At 51.1% G+C, this 25,672-nt stretch overlaps 2 protein-coding genes across 6 annotated transcripts; one reads left to right on the top strand and one right to left on the bottom strand.

Annotated features, from left to right (window-relative positions):
* Nucleotides 860-10,448, bottom strand: TACR2 (tachykinin receptor 2). Of its 5 annotated transcripts, none has more exons than XM_021397662.1 (6): nt 9,796-10,448; nt 6,820-7,990; nt 3,632-3,826; nt 2,206-2,296; nt 1,539-1,735; nt 860-1,219 (listed from the first exon to the last, which is right to left on the bottom strand). In XM_021397662.1, the coding sequence occupies exons 2-6, from the start codon at nt 7,221-7,223 to the stop codon at nt 1,024-1,026; spliced, it is 1,083 nt and encodes a 360-aa protein (XP_021253337.1). In that variant the 5' UTR covers nt 7,224-7,990; nt 9,796-10,448; the 3' UTR covers nt 860-1,023. The 5 variants fall into 5 exon arrangements, with proteins under 5 accessions (XP_021253337.1, XP_021253334.1, XP_021253336.1 ...); XM_021397659.1 differs by having other exon boundaries at nt 2,206-2,362; XM_021397661.1 differs by lacking the exon at nt 9,796-10,448 and adding an exon at nt 9,185-9,584 and having other exon boundaries at nt 2,206-2,362.
* Nucleotides 9,641-21,295, top strand: TSPAN15 (tetraspanin 15). The gene is made up of 8 exons (XM_021397664.1): nt 9,641-9,840; nt 10,945-11,130; nt 12,950-13,024; nt 14,474-14,569; nt 16,022-16,138; nt 19,205-19,252; nt 19,968-20,084; nt 20,500-21,295. The coding sequence occupies exons 1-8, from the start codon at nt 9,745-9,747 to the stop codon at nt 20,650-20,652; spliced, it is 888 nt and encodes a 295-aa protein (XP_021253339.1). The 5' UTR covers nt 9,641-9,744; the 3' UTR covers nt 20,653-21,295.

A 25,672-nucleotide genomic window follows, 5' to 3' on the forward strand; every position in this document is an offset into this window, starting at 1 on the left:
ACTTTTCCTACCGTGGTGGACCACAGGTGATGTACTCCATGAGAAACAGCAGGACCTGGTGGGACTTCTGTTTCCAAACTGCTTCTTAGCCCTTGAGAATAGAAGTCCTCAGCGACTGCTGCATGTGAGAGAGGTCTGGCTTATGTGGATAAAACAGTGAGCTCACTGGGGAGGTGATCTTCACTTCCCTGCAGCACGAGTCCGTGCAACCTCTAGACCCCATATTTGAAATAATTGGATCCTGTTGACATTGTAGGATCTTCCTGCACGCCAAGGTATGGCTCTGTGATGCTATATGCAAGCCTGTGGTGAAAGTTGAAGGGGACTGCAAGGATCTACTTATCAAACTGGTATAAAATACGGTGTTACATTATATATCACATTTGTATTTCAGCTTCTCCTGTTTTGCATATGTGCACGTGTCTCAGGCTTTGAAGATGACACATTTCAGCCTTTGTTTTAGTATCTGAGGAGAGAAGAATGGCGATAACAAAAATGGGTAAGTCTAGAAGGGGACAGCAAAGGGGCTGTCTGTGATGGGGACCTGGCAGGACTGCTGAGGTTGTGGTACAGCCAGCTTCAGAGTACAAAGCTCAGGGATGCCATGGCTGTTGCACACCCATGTGTCACACCCAGGTAGCTCTCGGCTCCCTGTAAGTAACAAGTTGTGCTGCAAACCTGGCTGCTCAGCATGGAGGCTAATGGAGCTGCCCTCAGCAGCTATTGCTGAGCACCTTCCCCAGGGACAGGAGCTCACAGGCACCCAACCAGCCCTGTCTGTGGCTCTTCAGAGAGCCTCATGTCCCCACCTGGGTTCCACAATGAAGGAGGTGAAGGTGGAGGAGTCACCTGAGCACAGTTTAACAGGAAAATTGCATCATGTTTTGGTACAAGCTTATAGAAATCCATGCAAAGATAACTCTTTAGGGAACCGTTTCTCACTTCTAATTGGTAGGAGAGGAAATGGCAGGCCTGAAAACCCCGGAATTCAGCACAGTTTCAGGGCAGGCTTTTTGGAAGAAATCAAAGTGTTTGCTGGGCGAGAGTAAACGAGGTCTTCTCTTTCTCATTGAATTGAGTTTCTGTGTTGGAACTTGATCTTCTTGACTTCCTGCGGGTTGACTGATAGAGAGATGGGGCCGTGAGTTTAAGCTTGTCTTTCTCAGTTGCTTTTATGCATGGACACCACCGGAAGGCTAATTTGAAGCCAGAGCGAAACCTGTAAACGTAAGAGAAGAAAATAAATGACAAGATCTTTTCAATTGCACAGAGAAAAAGCAAACGTGCATCTTGATTCTACCCCTGAATTGCCATGGAAATAAAAGGTACTGTTCTGGGGTTGGGCATTTTGTTGGTGGCATCCCAGTGAAACTGGGGTGATGCTGCTGGAGGTGTGCAGAACCATGAGATGTGCAGACATGAGCCTCATGCTGGGGGCTCAGGGGGAGCTGGCAGCCAAATCAGCCTGGTGCTGGGCCAGCAGATGCCCTGAGGGGATTGCAGATTCCTCCCTCCTTGTACTAAGGCATGCTACTCACCTTTGGTTGAGACAACAGTAGATGATGGGGTTGTACATTGTTGAGCTCATGGCAAGCAGAAAGATGGTGAGATAAACCTGCTGAATGTACTTCTGCTGGTAGATGTCTTCCTTGAAGCTCCCCAGGATGAAGTATATGTGGTAGGGCAGCCAGCAGACAGCAAAAATGATCACGACTACTACCATGGTCTTCACAAACTGGGGAAAAGAAACAGAAAGTGCACATTATTCCTGAGCCTCTGTCTGATTGGCTGAGCTTGCTGGGAAATACAAAGCTCTGCTGCTGCTCTGGGTCTGTTTTGCCCCTCTGAAGTGCTGTGTGTGGGCTGTTTGGGCAAGGAAACCCGTCCTGGTGATGGAAATGAGAGGCAGAAGGGCATGTGGATTCACTGGGCATGGATCTCTGCTCTCAGGACTGCTGGGCAGCCCGGCCTGATGCCACTGATGTGAGCTGCCTTCCTTGGAGCCCAGCTGGGGTGTGGAGAGCACTGCTTTTTCCATGCTCCCTGGGAGATGCCGTTTACCCCTTGGCCTAAAATAGTCCATCACCCTTTGGCGCCCAATCCCACAAGCAAGCTCTAACCAGAGCTGGAGCCAGAAGGGCTGCTGTGCTGAAGGTACTCATTTTTGAGTCTCACTTCTGACCTTTTTTGAGTCTCACTTCTAACCTTTTTTTTGGCGTTAACTTGATGTTTGTAGCGGAGTCGATTAACGTGGTTGCCTGGAACTGTGCTGCTCCACAGAGTAATTCCTATAATGCTGTATGTAACAAACATCACCATTAAAGGCAGTAAATAAATCAACACGATCACGGCAATGTGATACCTGAAAAAGAAAAACAAGCACATTTCCGTATCAGTATGTCTCCTGGAGGGATCTCCAGAACTTGTCTGGCTCCCATCAACTGCAGCGCCAAAGCATCATCAAGAAATTTTTCCTACAAACAAGGGCTTCTGTGAACAGAATCATGGAATCATGAGGTTGGAAAGGCCTTCTCAGCTCATCCAGCCCACCCCCACCTGCCCACTGCCCACGTCCCTCAGTGCCACATCCCCATGGCTCTGGAACACCTCCAGGGATGGTGACTCCAGCAAAGACTCATCTCTCTTGTGGTGGGGCGGTTGACCTCTGCTGGGCTACAGGAGAAGGTGAGTGGTGTATTGTGGCTGTTCTTGTTTGTGAGCACACACATTGTCAACAGCATTTGTCACCAGCACACTACTCTGTTTCTGCACCAGATGAAAGTTCTGCCATCACCCTCCACTGCATGCGAGCCCTGGCTTTCCCTGTTACCCACAGCTCCTCTGCTCGGGTTTGATTATTTTAAGCAAGCACCATTTATGGGGAGGGAACAACCTGCTCACTCAATTACAGCAGCTGTCAAATTAACATAAACAGTGTGAAAACTGGGATTAGGCAGGAGGGCCCTGGCACACGCTGCTGGCACTGCCCACACAAGGCCGAGTACACGTGCTTTTTCTCTGCGTGACAACACTGTGTAGATCCTCATTGCGTTAGGAACCAGGCTCAGCTGTTCTGCAGAGCACTGCAGGGATCAGCATCAGGGTACTTGGTGTTGCTTGCTCCTTGGGATGGTTGCTCTGTTGCCTTCCCAGAGCAGCTCCCAGCCCTCCTGTAGCTCTGCCTCCCCATCGTGCAGGTCTGAGGCAGTGCAGGGCAGCAAGCTGGCGAGCATGCAGAGATTTATGGTGCTGGACAGGCTGCAGATCAGCCAGGCTTACACGGAGCTCCTGGATCTTGGCACGCAGTCGTGTGACAACCAGTTACAGCGGCAGTAAAAAACCTCAGGAGGTGTCCAGGGTTCCTAGCTCCCACAGCCACTTTGCAAAGCAGGGCAGGACGGCGTATCGCCCCTCCTTACTGTGAACACGATCACATGGCAGCTGCTCCCTCAGCTGACTTAAACTGAGCTTGGATGGGCTGCAACAAACCTATTTTCCCCTGCTATGCTGGTCCCAAGAGTCTCCCCCTCCCTCAGCCCTCTCCCCCGGTACTGTCTGCAGCCAACAGCTCAGACGTGAAATTAATTTGGTAACTTTTTGCAGAAATGGCGAGCGTTCTCCTTTCTCTTACGTGAGCTGGTGCTTTGACCCAATGTCATCTGGCCAGACGACAATGCACTTCATCGTCCCATTGTCCATCATGATCTCAGCATAGAAGCACTGTGGGAAGGCGAGCCCAAAGGCCACCAGCCAGATTATCCCAATGATGACCCTGGTGTTTCCAGCAGAAAGCCTGGGCTTGAAGGGATGAATTATTGCCACATACCTGCAAGAAAAGTGGGTAATACATTTATGGTTGCACTGGTGAACTGTGCAACAAATACAACAAGAGTAAAAACTCACCCAACAATATGGTGGGCTTTATTTGCAGAGCTATTCTGGCAGGCTCCAAGAGCTAAGTCCTTTCTGAAGGGGATGACTGCAAGCCTTAAGGCAGGGTATGTTAGTCCCATATGGATGGATGGATGGATCCTTCTGGTGTGAGGAGGAAGCACCATCTATACTGTCTGCACATGGTCCTTCACAAGTATTCCCTTTACTTTGAATTGCGGGTTTGGTTTTTTTTGCTAGTTTTATTTTTAATTATTTCTTAAAATGCTTTGTACATTTGGTCTAAAATTTGTTGCTGTGAACTGTTTGTGTTAGTTTGGAGTTACACGCTGCTTTTCCTCCTTCCTCAACCCAAAAGACCTAAACATGCTGGTTCCCGCTGTATCAATCTCATTTGGCACCTGGTATCATGAAAACAGCAGATTGGAGCCTTGAGTACCCTTCACTCCGCATGTTTCCCACTGATTTTTAGCAGTGGAAAACTGTTGTGCCATCCACCTCTGCCTGCCAATGCTGGAGCCCTCGTGATTTAAGGGATGTGCTGCCCCTTCCGCCTCACACCTGCTCAGGGCCTTCACGCCACATCTGACTATTGGGTTACTTCTCTGCCCAGTTTTAAGTTTCCCGAGCAGGAAAGCATGGGATCGTAATGAGTACATAATCAATTATGCATTTCTTGTCGTGCTTTCTGTAGTCTTTGTCACAGCTGTTACAAAGGCAAAATAGAGTGGAAAATGCCAGTTGCCTGTGGCGGAAATCTGTGGATCCTGTGCTGTCTGCTAGCTGAACTGCTGGGAGGGAGCACCGCCGGCACTGCTGCAGGACGGAGGGTGGTTGCCCGTGCAGGCAGCACAGTCAATAAGCCAGAGCTGCACGCAGCAGAGCCTTTTTTAGCTATAAAGTGCTCGTGTCACCTTGCATTTCCTTAGCTCATCAAGGCAGTGTTACACAATGCTCGAACCTGCTCAGGAAAGCATCACGTGGCAAATATTCTACAGAGTGTTTCCCAATTCCATGATCTGCAGCTCTAGTGACCAGTGGGTGCCAGGTACAGCTACTATGCTGCTAGAGCAGCCTGACCAGCAGCCCGTGCTACAGGAACCCAAAGCGTTACCATGCTGCGGGGTGGTCTCCTCCCTCCTCTTGCTGTGCAGATCTGCCTTTGCCCCCCATCCACAGGACATCCCAGGATGTGGGATGTGAGCAATTGCAGTCGCAACTGTCCATGCAGACAGTGATGATGAATGGATTGATCGCTTCTTGTCCCCCCTCCTTACAATAAACAGGTTTGAAAGACAGTGTTTTGTTAAACTTAAACAATGGAGCCAAAGAGGACGTGAATTCTCATAACAATAAATGGAAGCTGCGAGTTTCCAGGAGACCGTGTCAGGATCTATTTTAAGGGTAAGTGAGAATAGCTAAATATGGTTTGTGGGGACATGCCAAGTTTTTTTTCTGACCCTTGCCACCTGACCCAGGAAATTTTGGCTGTATAGGTAATTCCATCAAACATCCCTAAGGAATGAGAGTGGGGAGACGTGGGGACAGCCCGAAATGGGATTATTTCAAAGATCTTTGGCAGACTGCATGTATGAAACAGCTGTTACCAATAGCCCTTGATTTCAAGCCAGGAACAGCAAAAGAATATCGGAGTTTCAGATGGAGCTGCTGTTGTATCTAAATACAGCCTTGCTTTCATCTGCAGGGCGATCAACACATCACTCATCCCTGTGCACCAACTCTTCCAGCCACTACAGCGGCCGCTGCTCTGCACTTGGCAAGTTGCAGGGCCAGTTTCAGGGCGTCATGCATGTGGGGCAAGGCCTTCTCTTGCCAGCTGGTTTGTTTATCCACTGCGATGCACCCATCTCCTGCTTCCTGCTGCTGGGTGCGTAGGGTGAGCCGAGCCCTGAGCGGGGCGGGAGCGGTGGACTCACCCCAATGAATCACGGAGCAAGGCTTCCCAGGGGGCTCCAGGGGGATGCGTCTCCCTGGGAGAGCTCTTTGCAGACAGATACGCACGCTTGATAAGAAACAGGAAATAAGAGGGGAACTGCAGAGTCACCAGGAGGGCTCAGTAAGGAAGCAGCAGTATTTCTGGACGCCTGGGGGAAGGCCTGTGCCGGAAAGGTTCCCAGAGTCAGGCAGACAGCGGAAGGAGCAGAGGGAGGGCGGAAGGATGGAAGGAAGGAGGGCAGAGAGTCCCGAAGGGCGCTCAGCTCCTCTGTGCCCTCACCCACTGCCTGCAGGGCAGGAAATTCCCATGGACTTCTGACCACTTTCTAGTAAAAAGAAAAAACAGCGTCACGCTGCTTACCAATGAGGTGTAAACACAGCGAGTGCCTGAAGTTAAGCCCAAGTAAAGAGGCTTGGCAGATGTAAAGAGTATTATGAAAATGCCGATTACCTCAGAAGTCAAACAAAATCACCGCGATTACTTCCTTCTCTCTTGGAATGTGTCATTCTTGTGAACCACTGAAACTGACCACCATTCCTGACCCGCTTCCCAGTGTTGCTGGGGGTTTGCCAGCGCACTGGGCTCGCACGCGGGACTGTGGTTTGCAATGCTTTCAGCATCGCACAGTGCGTTCCTATTGCTGCAGCTCCATCCCAGTCATGGCTCCTCGTGGTTTGAAAAGAATGAGTCAGCATGATGGCGGGGAAACATTTTACGGTCAGTAAGATGGGAACAATAAAATTTCAGCCACTTCCACTTGTTATAGACTCAGGGTGGAGATAAGCCAGAAGGGCACACTTTCATGCCAGGACTAGCCTGTCACCCCATAGCCTGCTTGCCTAGCGCTCACCCCGCTCTCCTGATAAGGCACCTGACACGGTAGGTGGGGGCCAATTGCACAAAGTATTGCAATCATGGTTTATAACCCAGGGCAGGCTTTTCAGACCTTATCTTCCCCCTACGCCTCTTACCTCTCCGCCGCCACGGCCGTCATGGAGTAAATGCTCACGAACATTGCGGTGATGGGGAACCAGTTCTGAAACCTGCAGAATTCCTCACCGAAATACCAGACGTTGTGGCTGGCGTAGATAAAATTGAAGATGGTATTGAAAGCGGACATCAGCAAATCCGAAAGAGCCAAATTAACGATGAAGTAGTTGGTGGCAGTCCTCATCCTCCTGTGCGCGAGGATAATCCAGATGACGGTGATGTTGCCGATGATGGAGGCGATAACGATGAAGGAATAGGTGATGGCCCACAGGGCGATCTGCCATCCCGGCTGGGTGAACTGGGTGACCGCTGTCCAGTTGTCATCATCCTCGAGGTAGTTGGCCTGCGAAACGTTGCTGGTGTTTGAAATGGGAAACGCGCTCATCTTTTCCCTCCGGCTAAGCACAAAACAGAATCATCTGGCATCTGCGTGTTTTCTTGCAGTTGGTGCGGGTGTTATGAATCCTCATGCAGGTGCTTCAAGAGCCGTTAGAAACACATTGGAATGAGGTGTCTCGTGTCCTGTCCTCTTGCTTTCCAAGTGAGGCAGCGGAGCTCCAGCAGGAGATGATTGATAGCGAGGGCCTCCTCCCTGCCTGGCATTGTAACCTGCGCACAGAGAGTGGAAACCAGAGAGCGACCCTTCCCACTCACGCTCCTTTTTCCTTTAAAAAAGAACAAAATAGGAAGAGGGATGCTTCCCAAGTCGGTGCCAGGCAAGCTCTTCCTTTAGATTACTTGGAGGGCCAAGAAGATTATCGGTAGAAGTATTGAGCCACAAATCCTTCCAATCCAATGGGAATTCCGTTGCGTGGCAGCAGTTTTCAGAGGCACCGGGCGCGTGACCGCTCCGCAGCACCGCGGGGACGCGGCTCTCTGCTGGTGTGCTGGGCAGGAGCTGCACTGGGATAGATGCTGTATGTGGTTTAAGGGGACTCGGAAAGGAGGTGGAGTCTCGCAGGCAAAAGCTAAACAACCAAGCTGGCATCAAATGAAACGCAGCAAAGTGGTGCTTAAAGCTCTTTTTCTCCCTCCGTTTGTTTGGGAATAATCTCTGAAATGGATGTGCTGCTGTGTCACCGTTTGAAGGCTGAGGTCAAGGATGGCTGCGTTGCTGCAGTCCCTGTGTTTCCAGGGCCTTTGTGGGAGCTCCTACAGCAAAAAGGAAATGATATTCAACGAGATTTGAGCAAGCTGCCCTCTGTAGCTATCTGTCAGCCTATCAGCATTTTGATATGTTTCACTGAATGGCGACTGTGCAATGCAACGTGACTCAGCCGTCAATGTTTAATAGATAGGGTATGATTTAACTTATGCAAATGGCAGCAGCACGTCCTGTTGGTGCATGACGGATTGCCAATGCCTGCTGCCACAGTCAGACCTGAGCAGTGACTTCTGGTACGGCTTTGGGGGGATGCTGGCACCCAGAGTCCACCCGGAGCCCCAGAAATCCCCCTTCAGCTGCTGAAAATTATGCCCCATGTTCAGCTGGTGCAGAAAAATGTGAGAAGCCCGGGCTGAGTGAGCACAGCTCTGCTCACTGTCAGCGCTGGAGCAAACTACATAAATACACGCAGCACAGCGAGGCTGAGGTTTCAAAGGCTGTTTGGCAGCAGCTCAGGCCTGCTCTGCTGGAAGCAGGATGTGTTTCATGTGTGTCATGCTGTCACCAGGGATTTGCACTCACTTCCACCCACCGCCCTTACTCGCCGGCTGGCAGTGCTGTGACAAGGCACCTGGCACCTGCCGGCTGGAAGCCGGCACCCGGCCGGCTGGAAGCGTGCTCTCTTGGCCTTCTCACTTCCAAACTGCAGTGATTTTTGCAAAGGCAGCTCCAAGTTCCTCGAGAAGTCACGCTTGCCTGTGGACACGAGCAAAGTCTGCTTCTGCAGTGTTTCTGGGGATGCAGCAGGGAAAGGGATGACCTAAGGCAGGGGTTGGGTTTGGCTACCGTCACTGTTGCTTTTACTACCAGCGCGATAGAGGCCTGAGCAAAGGGTGAGAGATGCAAACAAAAGATGCGGGGCCAGAAGGTCGAGGAGTGTGAACAAGGTACGTTTTTTTCTTTTGGAACGATAACACAAAGTCAGAGAGGTGGTGGAGGCTTTTGCTGCATTGCACATTGGCCCCAGTGTTGAGAGGAAGGCCATTTACTGCTAACCTCTATTAGCTGTGTCCAGAAAGGTGTCGTTTTGTTGTCTAGGCAAAGTCTGGGATTTATCAAAAAACGGTTATTCAACTATTTTCATATGGCTTCCTTATAGAAACCCCAGAGCAACACCAGTGGGCAAACAGACGTTGCTATCAGGCAGTGTCCCCATCCAGCACGTCCTGCTCTGAGGTTACCTGTGCTGAAACTGGAGCACGAAAACAAGGGAACGCGTTGGGAAAGGGGAAAGGGCAACCGAAGCCACGAGTCGTTAACCAGGGGCGATGCTGAGGGACGTCCAGCTGTGAGTGATGCCCACGGGGCAAGGAATTTACATTACAAGCGATGTGCGCAGCTGGTAGGTGCCAGAGCCATTTGAAATTGGTGATAATTCAGATGAGGACCAGTTGTAAGCACTGTTCTCCATTGTTGGTGTTGTACGTTCCGGGCTGCTCTGCCGCTGCCTGGACCTGGCAGCCGGTCCGGCCGCTTAGCCAAGCGGCTTCGCGCTGCCCGTACCGCCGCTTCCCGCAGCGCACCGCGGCTCTGTGACGGCGTCGCCTCTCCCGGCCGAGCCTTTTCCCGGCAGCGCGCAGCCGCGGCGCTCAGCTCCGGGGACGCGCTCGGCGCCGGGGACGCGCTCGGTCAGGGGACGCGTCCCCGCAGCCCGCGCCCTCCGCGGGCGGAAGCGGCGGTGCCGCGCGCAGCGGGGAGGAGAGGAGCGGAGCGGCAGGTGCTGCCGGGAGGCGGCGGTGGGATGGCGGCGGGGGACGCGGAGCAGGCGCGGTACTGCGCGCGGCTCTCCTACCTGTGCCTCAAGTTCAGCCTCATCACCTACTCCACCGCCTTCTGGGTGAGCCGAGCGGCCGGGGGCAGCGGCGGGGCGGGGGCTGCTTTGTCCCTGCGCGGCCGCGGGGTTGAAGCCTGCCCGCGTTTCCTAGCTGCGGTGTTTGGGAAAGGAGGGCTGGCTGCTGGGCTGCTCTCGAGCCCCGCTTCATCGCGGCTCCGGGGTTGCGGGGTTCCTCCGGCCGCACGGCGCTGCTCGGGGCGGGGCTCCCTGCGGGACCCGGGCACCTGCAGCCGCGCCTGAGCCGCCTCCTGCATGCGGCACCGCCCGTGTCCGTCGCCCTATGGAACCGTACGGAGCCAACCCCCGCGCCGTGACCGGGAGGCGCTCCCGGGAGCGAGCGCTTTAAGAAGTGCTACCCGTGCGGGGCCGAGCGGGTAGTGCGGAGAAGTCGCTCCTCTTCTCCATGGGAAAGCCCCAGAGGAAGCCCCCGGGGTTTGCTGGGAGAAGCGAGCCGAGGCCGGCTGCTGGCTTTCCTGCGGGCCAGCTGGATGCGGGATGTAAGCGGGCGGGTGTCTGCGGAAGGACAGCGTTCCCCCTCTGCTCGCAGGAACGGGAACATCCTCACAGCGGTGTGCGGTGCGGAGCGGCTGCCGCCTGGGGAACGGGCGGAAGGTTTGTGTGAGTGCCGGAGCGCAGCGGGTGGTGACGGCTGGGATGCTGCCTCTGGTTGCCCTTAGAGGAGGGCAGAGGAGTGGTGCCCAGCTCCCGCTGCCACTCCCGGGCTGCAGCCCGGTGTCGCCATTGGCAGCCCTGCTGGAGGCACGGGGTGGGAACTGGATGGTCTCGAAGGTCCCCTCCACCCTGAGCCGTCCTGTGATGCTCTGAGCCGGCTGCACCCTGGTGTCAGCGGGGTACGGGTTGTCCTGGGGGTGTGTGTACAGTCCCGCAGCCTCAAGGTGCCCGTGTTTCCCAGTGTGCCGTTAAGGATGCGCTGTGCTTTAAAACGAAGAGAATTCACGTGCCACCATTGTTGTATGGCTCTGAGGCTCTGTCTTCAGTGGGTTTATCCAGGTGGCAGCAGGATGCGGATCCACCTGGCCTTGCTGGGGAGCCCGGTACAGCAGGAGTGAAAAGGAGCATCATCTCCACGTTCTATTTTCGTTCCAGGTGATCGGAGGCCTTATTCTTGCTGTTGGGATCTATGCAGAAGTCGAAAGACAGAAGTACAAGACTCTGGAAAGTGCCTTCCTAGCCCCAGCCATCATTTTAATCCTTCTGGGCATTATCATGTTTTTTGTGTCTTTTGTGGGCGTGCTGGCTTCCTTGAGGGACAACCTCTGCCTTCTTCAAGCAGTAAGTGCTGTTTGGTTGTTTCTTCCTCATAGTATTTAGAGCTTATTGCTTTGTAGCATCACATGGAGTTAGCCCTTTCTAGATCTACGCTGAAAAATATTCCGTTACACTCTCTGACTTTGTAGCAGGTGGTTTGCTGCTCTGTGGGCATGGAGATGCTGATGGGAAATGGGAGTCTGGAGCTGGCCACGCTCCAGAAGGCTGGGGAGCAGCTGCGCTACAGAAACATCTCCTGTGCGTCCTGTTGGGTGGTAAAACCCGGATCCTGAGGTCATCTGTTTTGGATGGAGGGAGCCAGGCTGCTTTTTTAGGAAAGCTGCTGTCAAAAAATACAAAAAGCGACCTAAAAACGTTGTGTATTCAAAAGGAGCAGATTCCAGGTGATGGTAGCTGATTCCCTGCTGCCCTGGGAGGTCAGCCTAGCCCTGTGACTCGTGCCTGTTGCCTGTACCGCGGGCATGTTCAGGGGGATGAATGATGTTTGGAGTGCTGTCCCATAGTCAGAAGCCCCTGAGGTGTGGTCACAGCTTCTCAGGGGGTTCTCACAGCCTGCCAGCTGCAGAACTGAGGAAACACGAGGCTCAGGGGTTAGTTTTGGGCATGGTGGTTCCTCCAAGAAGTTCTGGTTTCAACCAGAGGCAGCCACGAGAGCAAGAACTGGCCTCGGTCATGCTGCATGGAGCTGGTTGGCGCCCGGCTGCCCCCAGCTTGGGGAGGAGGTGGGATGTCGCATAGACCAATGCAAGAGGTCATCGTGAATTTTGAAACTATTTGCTGGAACTTGGCTGAAAAGTGTTGTGCTCTCCTCATCAAACAGCTGAGAACCCGTCCTGAAGGTTGTGTTTCCCTATCTGGTGCAGAGCACACTTTCTGTTCATGCTGCAGGGGTGAGCCTGGGAGTCTCTCGGTCTCTTTCTCGGTCTGATTCCACATTTAGCAGCAGCAAAGATATCTGTCTGTCCAATAACTTGTGACACCAGTGCTGGTGTGGGCGGCACAGAGCTGAAAGCAGCGCAGCATGGGGGGAGCTGCAGGGAGAAGTCCAGGGTGAAAGCAGAAGACATCTGACTTGGTTAAAGCACTTGTTGCTGATGGAAGAGAGGGGACACCTGAGGCGGTGCTGTGTGTACCCTGTCCATCCAAAACAGATGAGCTCAGAATCTGGGTTTTACCACCCAGCGGGCTGTGTCTAAATTATACCGATCAGGAAAAGCCTCCTCCTGAAATCAGCCATGGGTTTGCCCTGAGAGTGGTGGACATTATGAAGCTTCCATGGTGAATGTTGCTGTTATGAAGGGACGAGACAGACCCATGTAAATGAATTGAGAACTATGCACTGAAATGTACCAAGGCTAGAACTTGGCTATGATTTAACACTGGCAAACTGATAGAAAATGACTTGGATTATCTTAAAGCACCACTTTACCGAAGAAATGAAAGCTAGCGGGTAGGTGCTGTCTTTGGAGCATAAAAGCATAACATTCTGCATGTAGCAGAGCATTAATGTGCTTTGCTGTGAAATAGGATGCTCTTGTAGGTAAATTATCTTGGCATGATAAATGCACCTCTTAGTTTTGTTTCCATTCAAAGCAGAAAGTAATAGATTGGCTGACCGGGGAAAAAGAAATCAAAGCAAGGAAAGAAGTCATGCCTGTGACATGAGCAGTTTTTATGAGAACAACACCAAATCTATTTTTCTTTAAACACATCTCGTATTCAGAAAGCCAAGTATATTGGTGATGTTACAGACTTAATCACAGTCATTGAAGGAGCAATTCTGATTTGTTGTAAGATCTCACTTGCTGTTGTTTCTCTGCAGTTCATGTACATTCTGGGTCTGTGCCTGATGATCGAGCTTGCCGGTGCTGTCGTGGCCTTGATCTTCAGAAACCAGGTGAGCTGAGGTTGTGAGCATGGAGTTAGGGCTGTGCTGCTGAGCAAAGAAAGGTGTTCAGTTCATCAGCGGAGCTGAAGGAAGCCTGAAGCCAAAGACAGGCTCCTCAGGGCTGTTCAGGTTAGGGAAGGGTGGAACTGGTCATCAGTTCTGGAAATGAACTCCAGTTTGGAGAATTTGGAGAATATCTGTGTGTGGTTCGATACAGGCAAAACGGGTTTTCAGCTCTTAATGTCTTGCGGAGCGCGTTCTTCTTTTCCTTCTGTCTCTCAGGTTGCTGGTTCAGATTTGCATTTGGAGACCAAGTTACTGTTTACCAACCAACAGCTTGACCTGAGTGGCATCACTTCCCTGCCCACATCCATAAGCAAAAGAGATCAGTTCTATAGGAGACATCAACATTTGCAAGCTTACCGTACCTTCATAAAAAAAAAAACAGCCTAATATATATTTTTCCAAATGGAAAAAAAATAGATTATTTCTTTGAGTTTAATAGTAAGAATGCACTTCCCATGGCTCACCTTGGCCTTGCGCGTGGTGCTCTCAGGAGCCATGGTGGGAGGACTGCAGTGTAGGAGGGGACATCACGGGGCAGAACATGAAGTAAACACCAAGTGGTATTTGCTGAGAGGGTGAGGAGGAATTGCGATTGGCTTTGGTACATAGAAAGCACATTGTCAGTTTTGTGTGGGCTAAGCAGTTCCCCGATGCGCTCGTTGGCGGCGGTGCCCAGGGCCAGGGCTTAATGTTTGCGCTGCGAGATGAATGGATGCGTTGGGGTGAGCATGGGGAGGAGAAGGAAGTGTTTAATAGAAGTGCAGACTAAGAGTGTAAATGCTGATTGTTGTACATCTCCTATTGCTTTTTTTCCCCCTGTTTATTTCCCTATTTCCTTCTCAGATCTGGGGCATTCTATTTCTTTTCTTTGAACTGTGTTTATTGCAAGAAATACCCTTCAGCGGTGTGTATTTACAAAGAGAGCATTGCCTGTATATGCAGGCACATGTCCATCCTGCCAATTTGCCCAGGGTGCACTGGGGATGTGGGACAACTGGTTGTCATGGGATCTTGCTTGTCCTTATTGCTCACATACATTTGATACTCTTGAAGAGCACAGTGTGTCCCAGCATCCCAAGGGCAAGTGTCAAGACTTGGGGTGTGATAAATAGAGGTGACATTTCTAATTGCTGATGTGATAACCATCCTTGTTTTAAGAACATAAATAGAAAAAAGGCTGTCCTTTTGTGCTCATCACCCATACCTAGCACTTACAGAATCACAGAGTCCTTAGAGTTGGAAGGGACCTCTAAAGGCCATCTGGTCCAGCTCTCCTGCCATGAACAGGGACGCCTACAGCTCCATCAGGAGCTCTGAGCCTGACAACTTTGACTTTTTTTTTTTAACTTTTGGCATTTGTAACCAGTGAGTCTTTTTACTTTTGCCTTCTAGACGATAAAGTTTCTGAACGATAATATTAGAAGAGGAATTGAGAATTACTACGATGATTTAGACTTCAAGAACATCATGGATTCTGTTCAAAAGCGGGTTTGTTTGTTTGTTTTCTTATTTGAAGACTAGCTCAGTCCTAAGCAATGCCAAGATGTGGTGGGTCCTCAGTGATCCAGGAATGTGGTAATCGGATTCTCAATTGGCCCTCAAACATTTGAGCTTCTATGGGCCCATAGCCAAGTTTGGACAAACTCAGCTTCAGTTTCACCCAGGTTCTTCTTTGTGTTTCTGTTGGCTGGTCCAAGACATCCAAGGCCAACAGTTAACCATCAGAAGCGTTGGAAATGGAGAAGAGAGGTGGCAGTGGCGCTGTTTGAACCCAATTGGTTGTGTTTTCACTCAAGGGCACATAGCAAGCCCTTTAATAGGGTGGTTATTCAAATGAAATCCCCGTGGAAGCGTATACACCTGCAATTAAAATTCAGAAATTGCAGTGAGCACAGCTGAGCATTACTTAATGGCACGTGCAGTTGACTCACAGCCCTATTTTTTCAACGCTGCTGTGTTGAAATGTTTCTTGGCTTAGGGAAGAGCACTGCTATGCAGTTCAGGGATGACAGGAAAAGCAGAAAACGTTCCGAAATGTGCTTGCAGAGCCAAATAAAAATACTAAAAAGGTTACTTAGTAAATGCGATAGATGTTTTATGACGTCGCTATGGAAAGGGCAGCCTGCTTTGAAAAACAGAGTAAGCACGGAAAGTCTGTCAAAACCAAACCATCCCGAGGAAGTTTTGTCATAATACTTCATAATGCTTTAAAGTTTCCATGCGCTGCCCAAGATTTTGTATATGTGCGGTGAGATAAATGGTAGCGATTAAGTAAACCACTGCTTTTCCCTTCCTTTAAAACACAGAGTGAGTATTTGTATTAAGCGAGTGTAAACGTACAGTATTTTATTTTATTTTTGCCAGATCTCAGTTCTACTAACTAAATTACACCTGATATAAGGCATAAAAAAACCCATCAAAATATTTCAATGCTGTTTTCTTTTAGACGCATTTAGAAATATTGTCAGTTGAATTGATAGCCCATGCCGAGCTATGCTGGCTTGGCTGTGCCACTCTCAGATATTTTGAATATCTTTCTGCCCTTTGCATTTGTCCTGAGCGTGGAAGCATTCTGTTGTTGATCCTTGACACGTTGGATATGACTTCATATAAGATATATTATTAAACAGGTTTTCTACTTATGATCAAAGAGGCTTTTCTTCCTCATTTTGCACTGATCATTTTGCTTGGCTGATTTTGAAAGCATTCAGAAGGTGTAAATATTTGTCGCTCCATCTAATCACAAATTCTTTTTTTCCCTTTTCTTACGTATTTTGTGTGTGTATATAACCATACTTTGCTTATACATATCTCTTCCTGGGAAGCTGCCCTATCCCTCAGTGCCCTTAAAACTTCTTTGTTCTACTTTTCTCTCTGGTTGTTAGAAGAGTTTCTCTAACGATCTGCCGTTTGCCTTTGATTTCTGTGTCGTGTTTGCAGTTTAAGTGTTGCGGTGGGGAAGACTATACGGATTGGTCGAAGAACGTGTACCACAGCTGTGCTGCTCCGGGACCGCTGGCCTGCGGCGTGCCTTACACGTGCTGTGTGCGGAACAAGGTGAGCCCACTGTCTCATCAGCTGAGCCACCCTCTGTCATCACAGATGGAGAAATCATAGAATCATTAGGGTCGGAAAAGGCCTCCAAGATCATCAAGTCCAACCATCAACCTCTCACCACTCAGTCATAGAAAGCATGGAACTTGGAAAAGCCTTCTCTCTGATCCACCCTCACTGCCCATGTCTCTCAGTGCCACATCTCTGTGGCTCTGCAACACCTCCAGGTTCAGTGATTCCTCCACCTCCCTGGGCAGCCTGTGTTCATGTATCACCGCTCTTTTGGAGGATAAATGTTTCCTAATGCCCAACCTGACACTCCCCTGGCACAACCTGAGGCTGTCACCTCTCGTCCTATTGCTGTGCTGGTGGAGGTGAGCCAGTACCACCACTGTTGAAACATGGCACCCACTACCTCGCTGTGCTCACATCCCTGGGGTCAGTGGTGAGCAGTGAGGAGTGATGTCACTGATGCCCACTCGGTGCCAGCCCTGCCACTGGTGTCAGCACCTTGAGGCTTATTTCCTGAAGCCCTTCCAACAGAGAGCTGTGATGGATAGCCCGCTGGTGCCTGCTAGGCGCTGCCCTTTCCTTGTCGGGCTTGGGTGTTTGATTAAAAAAGGGAAGAGAAACGCAGTAGGTAATCTCAGTAATCCAGCTGGATATTGCTGGGAAGTGTGTATAGTATGAAGGTGTCTATTGCTTATGCTTACACATTCTTGTGTGTCAGAAGAAGTGTGTTTAGGTCTGTGCTGAGCTGAGATTTACTGTCAGAAACCAAAGTTAAACAGCTATGTTTTAAGCCCGAGGTGTTTGAGAAGTCGTGTATCTGAAAGTGATGTATGCTGATCCACAACTGCATGAAGCTGGCAAGAGAGCCCGAGCTTTTGCCCTCAGTTGATGATGCAGAGAGGCAGAGGTGGCTCGGAGAGAGCAGTCTGGCTGTTCAGTGCTAATTCAATGGAGTGCTTGTTTTGCTGAGTCTCGCCTTCCTCAATCGAAGCCTTATTTTAAAAGCTTAGTTCATGCGTGTAGAAATGCAGCAGCGCTGTGAAGGGAAGTGCTGTAACAAGCAGTGGCTGTTGGTGCTACACAGACATTTCCTTTAGAATTGTTAGGTCCTGTGTTTGGTGCGTGTTCCTTATTTTACGCAGTGTTTGCATTGATAGATTCTGTAACCAAGCGAGTATTTGGGTTTTGTCTGTGACAAATGGGCTCTTCCTGCATCTGTGGGGAGCAGAGATAATGCCAGATGCCAAGAGACACATAATGGGATAGACTGTGTATTTCAAGAGCAACCCAAAGTCAGGAAAGTATTAAAACCAAGGACTTCTCTGAGGAATGCAAGGAGTTTAGTTTCCCCGTGTTTCACTGACAACTGGGGAAGGAGGGATGGGGTTTCTTGCAGAGGAGATGTAGCACGTGGTTTGTTAACTCAATGAAGTTAATTGAGAGTTGTGGAGAAGCCCCTCGGATGACAGATACCCCCTTATTTAAGGGTGGAGTGCTCAGCAAGATGCTGCAAAGCATCAGGGCTGGGAGCTGTGCTGCTGTTGCAGGGCTGTGCATTGGGCAGGGCAATGTTAGCGGCGCGGCTGTACAGCCTGCTGCCTGTGGAAACATCGGGAGATGCATGAATCCTGGCTGTCTGACAAATGCTTCCAAATACAGGCTGGTTTCTGTCCTTGGGAAGCCACAGATATGGTTTGCAATTACTCATTGACTCTCTAGTCATGGAAAACTCCTGTTCATGTGGGAGGGTCGGCTTTGGATCTGTTTTAAAAGCCTTGTGCAGGATGAGCCAGGCCCTGGTCGTGCTGCTGTTGGGGCAATCTGAAGGAAATATTGTCCAGTCAAAGTATTTATTAAAGACTTACACAAGTGTAGCCAAGACAGCAATGCATCCCCGGATGCTTGCAAACTTCTGTTTCAAATGCATTTGTCTCCATTGAACGGGGTTTCTTGTGCCATGATGTCTTGTTAGCGAATGTTGTGTTTAAAATTCAGCGATGATGTCAAGAAGTTCTCTGGTGTCCAGTATTTTGCTGGTGGCCGTGTGTTTATGTCAGGCTCAAGTGCTGTGAGAGTGGCGGTCTCCTCACAACTGTGCCCCAGTACTGCAGCAGGGACCTCCCCTTTGTGCCTTCAGAACAGGCTGGGAGAACTTCTTAAGGAATGCCCCAAACCTGGTTTGCCTGCCTGTTGCATGGTCAAGGGAGAGCCTGGCTTTTGGGGTGCTTAAAAGATGTGACCCTGGCCACCAGCACTTAGAAATGTCAGTTCTACGTCTTCCCCCATGGTAGGCTGTATATCAGCAAGGTAGAGTTTGCTCTGCTTTATATTCCTCATTCGCTTCTTCTCATTTTTCTGTCACTGGCTTTGTGCATTGCTTCATTTGATGCTGGTGGGCTTTACATGAGTTGGTTTGTAAGTCGAGGGCAGTACTTTCCTATAAGCCTTGTCAGGCCAGTTGGGCTTCACAACTCAAGCAAAGCATTAAATGGCTGCAGAAAGTGTTTTGGTAATCCTCCGTGAACGCAAACACTCGGGCTTTGGATTTGTAATGTGTTCAATGTGTTCATGTAAGCGTTTGTAGTATTGGACGTTATTTGGGTTTCAGGTATTTCCAAGTTGAAAGTTGTCGTCGTGATGGGATGATGGCCTTAATCCCCAGCTTTCTTGATGTGACAAGTTAAGCTATTAAAGCCTTAAAATTAAAACTGGCTGTTGTATAGTAACAGCCGCAGCTTAGAGGTCTGTCATCTCCAGCTTTGGTTTCTGGCACCGCTCTCCTTGCTGGATGGATTAGGGGTCAGCTGCCTCATGGAGGTCTGACCCTGGGAGTCCTGGGAGAAGCTCTTGGCTCTCCCTGCTGTAATCACCATTCTGTTTTCCCCGAGGCTGAGTTGGACACAGGTATCACTGCTGCAGGCTGTCCATCCTTGCTTCCCGGCTGTGTTGTGAACTGGGGGACAGCCACACCGTGCTGCTTCTCAGCCCATCACCTAGGGTGGTGGCACCTCCGAGTTTCTGCTTTGCTCTACGTTTTATTTCTCGTTTTCTTTTCAGACGGACATTATCAACACCATGTGTGGATACAAGACCATTGACAAAGAGGTAAAGTAACTAGCACCCACCCTGTGATGTTAAAAGGTTCTGGTTTTGTGAGCTCATCCTTGTCAGTAATAAAAGGTCTTCTTCTGCATGCTTGAATCTACTGAAGAGTTAAAGCAGCCATTAAGCTGATTTTATTTGATTGCATATCTTCCATGATTCCTTGTTTGACACTCATGTGAAGCATTTCTTTCCAGAAATAACCTCCCACTTACAGTAATTGCACAGCAAAGAAGGACACATCAATATTCTAAGTAGTGGTGTGACTACAGTCAGTTTCTGTACGGCCAATTTAGGACATCAAAATGAAATACCCACCACCAGGATATGAAATACTTGGAAAGAGCTCTTTCCTGGAAGAGTATTGGGCCTGCTGTGCTGTGTTGTGCTCACCTCTCAGGGTGGCACGCAGCCTCTGCATTGGTTGCAGACCATTTTGTAGGCTATTGCAAAGCTCTTTGTCTGCAATTCATATTTTTCCACTGCTGCACTTAAAACTTGGAAGCGCAGATGAAAGCGGCAGAGGCTCTTCTGTCCTTCCCGCGTGGTCTGCAATTAGGATGAGATGCATTTCTTTTGGGTTTAGCAGCTTAAAAGAAGGTGGCTTTTTTTGTTTTTTAATAACTTGCTCAGGTGTGGAACAGTCAAGGAACTGACCACTGTGTCATAGCGCAGTGCAGCTGCCCCATGGCTGAATGTCTGCTCTGTTGCTTTGCAGCGCTTGAGCATCCAAGACGTCATCTATGTCCGCGGGTGCACCAATGCAGTGCTCATTTGGTTTTTGGACAACTACAGCATCATGGCTGGCATTCTGCTGGGCATCCTGCTCCCCCAGGTAAGGGGCCCATGACTCCACGGGGACTGCTGCTTCGTGTTGTGGGAAATCTTTTGCCGTGTCAGCTGTTCACAAGCACTGTTCATTTCTTATAGAATGGGTTGAGATGGAAGGGACATCAAGAATCATCCAGTTCCAACTCCCAGGATGTTATATTTCCTGCTGTATGCAAAATCACTGTCAGAAATTTCAGTATGAGATATCCCACTTCTTGCTGTGGTTAACTGGGATGGGAGCTTGGGGTTGTGCTCTGTGATCCTTATGGGTCCTTTCCAGTTTGGAATACTCCACAATTCTGTGCTGTCAGCACGTATGCTATGTGCATGTATGCCCATCTACCTGGCACTGTGTATGTGGTTTGTGCAAGCAGTGCTGTGTGGTGCAACCAGCAGCACATGGTGCCCTTGTTTTGCAGTTCCTGGGGGTGCTGCTGTCCTTGCTGTACATCACGCGGGTGGAAGACATCATAGCTGAGCACAAGCTCGGCGAGAGCCTGTTTGGGGAGATGCGGCGGCGCCCTGATCCCGAGTTTGCCAGCCCAGGCTGCTGCATGTGCTACCCGGGCTGATAGCAGGAACCTCCAGAGCCCATCAGCCTGCCTGCTGGTTTGTGCTTCTGTGGCCGTTACAGACACTGGGTGTGACTGATCAACTCTAACTCTTCTTTGGTATTTTTCTTAAAGCAGAATACCAAAACCAGAGTCTCTTCTTTGCCCTGTGGTCTTAATATTTCTAACATTTCCGCTGCCCCTGGGCCCCATGCTCAGGTTGCTCCTAGCTCTTTGGGAAGTGGACCAGGTAACCACCGTGCCTACACCGCTGTGGAATCACCATGAGTGCCCTGTTCCACCTTGCCTTCCTCCCTCCTTGTCCCCCTCCTCCCTCTGGAGAGGCTAAAACCAGGCAGAACACTGGGGGCTGCCCACCGACCCCAAAACAGAGTGCTGCTGGCGTCACGGAATCACAGCACGGCTTGGGATAGAAGGGACCTGCAAGACTTCCAACCCTCTGTGCACCCTAGGGCCTCACTGCAAGCAGAGCGACCGTGCCAGCAATTAAAGCTGTCGGCTGTATGCTGGGAGATGAGGCCTGGGCTCCGTGTCCTGGGCAGCCTCTCTGTGCCCTTCTCAACTTTGTTTTCTTACTGGTTGCAAATGAGAGGAGAGATTTCTTGCTGATCTAAAAGGTGAATATTAAACACGTGTTTAATGACATTTTTATGCTAATCTTGATCAATTTACTGATGGTAATGGATGTGACACTGAACACTTCATTGCTTGGTCCTTTGTGCCTTTTAATGATGGGGCAAATGCCAGAGTTGGATTAATCAGGTAATGCTTGATAGACTTTTAATGCAGTTTGTTACTGTCTGGCTTTTGTATCTGTTTATGAGATGTTTGAGTCTTGTACGTACTGTATTTTTCCTCATTAGTAAATTAAGTGTTAGAGGGGTTTGGGGGGGAATTCTGTATGTTGAAATGTTTCTGAATTTGATTTGTGTCAAAATAAAACAAGTATATATTTTTTTCAAAATGACTTGGGCACTCAGTGCTGAGAAACCAAGGGCTCCTTCCTGTGCCGAGGATTTCTGAGGAAGTTCTATGCTTTTCCAGCTACAAAAGCATTCAGCTTGGAAAACCTGTCTCGGCTCATCCAGCCCACCCCCACCTGCCCACCGAGCCACGTCCCTCAGTGCCACATCGCCATGGCTCTTGGAAAATATTTGGCCCAATCCTTCGCTATTGACAGCGTGGCTGATGGTTGTTAGAGGTCAGACATCTTTCCCACCGTCAGCAGTGTCCTCTTGTCTTCTCCACAGCACACTCTGGTGTTTACTTGTGCCTTTCTGATGTTAAAAGTTAGCATGTTCTGTTTCATTAATGGCTGCCACAGGTCCGAACAGGCCATGCAGGGCTTTAGTTTAGCACCGGGCTATGGTTCCTCCCTGCTCAGTGGGTGCTCAGCAGGAACTGGATGCCCACTGCCCGTGCCTCATTCAGCGTGTCCCCTGCTCTGCTGGTCCCAGGGATGGTTGGGTCTAAGAGAAACCACTGTGGCCATGCTCGTGGCACTCAACTGGGCCCTTCTCAGAGAGCTTCTGCCTTCCTGATGGGATAGATACTGGCACGGAATGGTTCTCTGCTTCAGGTGGGTCAGATCCAGCAGCACTTCCTTCCTCCTGAGGTTGCTGAATAGAGCTTAGTGACATTCACCCCTGAGCTGCATCCCCCAAGTGCTCTTTGGAGTTGCTGCTTCTGTGCTGCTGTGTGATGAAAACTAGCGGGGCCACGACAAATAACCCCCATCTAGCAGTGTGGGTTTGACAGGGCACGAGAAACCTTTTTTTTCTTTTTTGATCCCAGCTGCCCAAGATCTCTCTGCTGTGCATCTTTTGGTGCTGTGTGTGCTGGTGGCTGCTTTGTTTGTGCCCTTCCATGAGCAGCTCTCAGCCATGGATGGGGAGGTGGTGTGTGGGTGGCTCTGCAGCGAGATGGGAGCGGGGTGATGCAGAGCTGGGCCGTGTGGGATGGGTGCTGTGGGACCTGAGACCTTTTGGAGACTGGGGGCATGGCAATGGCTGAGCATTGCTGCTGAGAATGTGAGTGTTCAGTGGGGCTGAGTGTCACTGGGGCCCTGTGCCCACATCCAGCAGCAGGAGGCAGCCGTATGCTTCGTGCGTCACGGCAGAATTGGGAAACAGTGAGCAGAGAGTGAGCTGCTGCCGTCTGCCGATGTGTTGTGCTGATGTTTTCGTGGCTCATCGCTGATGGCATCGTCATGGCATCGCTGCATCCAGGGCTACGTGCAGGCACTGGCACAGAGCTACTGGAGGCCATTGGAGAATTTGTGCGCTGGGCTTTGGAGCTTCTGGGTTTTTTTGTTTTTTTTTTTTTTTTAAACTCAAGTGGCTTTTCCTCCCCATCTGTCCCAACACAGGTGTCAGCTCTCTCCAGCTTGTGCCAGGCTCCTGTGCTGGAGGTGGGTAGGGACAAGTTCCAGGGCTTCGTGCTGCTGCTCAGAAACACAGAGGAGCAGTGCAAGGCCATGCTGAGCCATGCAAGCGCAGCGCTGCTCAGGGGGAGCAGCCAAGGGATAAGGGGGAAAACACACTGAGCAGGGAACGCGGTACCCAACCCCACTGCCTGTGCCCACGCTTCCCACAGCCCTCAAGGGGACAAAGGGCTGGGGATGCGCAGACCCATTGTGCAGAAGGGAAGGACGAGACTGATGCCACACCACGCACTGACCCTGAACCCCAGTGCCCACGAGTGGGGCAGGATGCAGCCCTCAGCCCCAGCCCGCGGCACATCGGCCCCGATTATTGTTGGGTGTCGAAAAAGACATTGAAAAGAAAGGAGGAGAGCTGTGAAGAGGGTCACTTTAGTGGCTCTTTCATTTATTTTTTTTTTTCTCCCCCGAGAAGGAAGTTAGAAAAGCAGAGCCCTCAAAGCCGCATTGAAAGGGTGACAGAGACGGGATAATGCGTAAGACCAAGGGAAGGAATCTCAGAGCACTCGCCACGGTGTTTTAATGATCTGTTAACAATTACCCCTTTCAGGGGAGAACATATGGTAGATGGTTTGCTTAAATAAAAAAAAAAAAAAAAAAAAAAAAGAGGACAAAAAAAGAGAAGAAAGATTGCTCCAGAAACTTAAATGATGTTGGGAAAATGGTGGGGATTGCTGTGAGAGTCAGAGGAGGGAGGGGCATCCCTGCACCAGGCGCAGGGGCTGTGTTGGGGATGGGGACCCAAAGCTGGAGGTGGCTGGGAGCTGTCTGCAGGGGTCATGCTGCTCCTGCTGCTTCGCCAGTCCAGGCAGTGCTGCCCTGCACGTCCATAGCACCTGAAAAGCACCGATGGGACCCCTGGGTGTGGGTATAAGGCAGCCCCAAGCCCCCTGGTTCCCAGCGTGGGGCCAGGACCAGCAGTGGGTTGAGGAGCACTGAAGCCCAGCATGGGGCACAGTGGCAGCCCCAGCCAGCGGGAGGGGGTGAACCTGCACTCCCTGCAATATTTCCCAACGATGGCCTAGCTCAGCTATGGCACGGGCTCAACAGATGGTGCCACGGGGCTGCTGGTGGCAGCCTCTGTCCTGGAGAGGTTTGCAGGACCCAGGCCTTGGTCTTCACAGCCCCTAGTCCAGGCATGGCCAGCAGGGACCCACCGGTTGCCCCTTACAACTGGGGGTCACCTCCCCCCCAATAATGCAAGTCTGGGGGAGTGACTGTTTGCGAGGTTCCTTGCCAAAACCACTGCCTTTCACAGCCTTATGGCATGAGGTTGGAGCGTCACTTGCTGCGACTGCAGCACCCAGGGCTGCTTCGCGTTCAATGCAGCTTCTCTTTCAGGGCTGGGTGGTGGTACAGTTATGTGCTACGTATTGCAAAGTGCTTTGGCTGAAAATACCCAGATTCCTTTCTATTGAAAATACACAACGTCTTCTCTCCAGAGCTGCCCCTTCCCCTTGCTGTGCTCTCCATCCCTGTGCACCCTGCTGACCCAGCACAGCTGGACTGGGGATGGGCATCTCCTGCACAAGACACTCCTGGGCTCACCGCATCCACTGCACACTTTGTCCCAGGGCAGAACAGGTTCCCTTTTCTCTGGGTATAGCCTTGTCCTGGCCTGGCCTGGGCAGCAGGGTGGGAAGGACAAGAGGAAGATGGGGAGCAGCTTGGCATCGCACGGGCATCCTAAAGTGTGACCGGGGGAGGCTCCAAAGCAGAGCAAAGCATAGCTCAGTTCTTCGGTGCTTGATGGGCAGCTGCCGAGTGCATCCCGGGTTGCATCGGTTGTAAATCTGCCACGCACCCGCAGGGCAGGAGCTGGGATCTGCCCTGCAGCCGGGAGTGCTTGGAAGCAGCAGCCTGAGACTGCTTCGCTGGTGGCAGAGGTTGCTGCTCCCCATGGAGCTGTCACGGGGTGCGGGGTGCAGCCTCGGGGGCTCCTGAGAGACCTCTTCAGGAGCTTGTGGAGCTCAGACACAGTCGGAGAGCCCGGGGGAGAGCAGCTCTCCCGGTGATGGTAAATCACCGCGGGGCCACTGAGTGCTCTCCACGAAGGGAGCAAACCTCGAGGAACTGGGGCTGGTGGGAATTGGTGGCCGAGGACCCTGCAATTCCACACTGTGCACGTCCTGCATCGCTGCGGAATGCCTCAGCAGAACAGTTTCACGGCACCCAGCTGTGTGCACCACAACTACCGCCTAACGCTGAGCGCTCTGTGCTCGGCACCCGCTGCCTCTCTTTCCGCCCCGGGGCCGTTTCGTTTCCCTGCTCGCTACAGCCCTTCTCCTCGGACACAGCCTCAGCACAGCCGCTGGCTGTGCCTCGCGGGGTCCGGGTGGCGAATGGGGCGGGGGGCGCCCCGGGGACCCTCCCGCGGCGGCGGCTCGCCCCCTCCCCGCAAGTGCCGAGCGCTGCGCGGTCTCCGTGCGCCCGGCGGGGCGGGACGCACTCCCACGGCCGCTTCTCTCTCTTTCTGCTATTTTTTCTCTTTAATTCTTTTTTCCTTCCTCGCCCCTTCTCCTCTCCCCGCCGTGGGGGGAGGAAAGGAGAAATATTGTTCGCAGCGGTCGCTCACAAAGC

This window comes from Numida meleagris, chromosome 5 (assembly GCF_002078875.1).
Source record: "Numida meleagris isolate 19003 breed g44 Domestic line chromosome 5, NumMel1.0, whole genome shotgun sequence".
Classification (NCBI taxonomy): Eukaryota; Metazoa; Chordata; class Aves; order Galliformes; family Numididae; genus Numida; species Numida meleagris.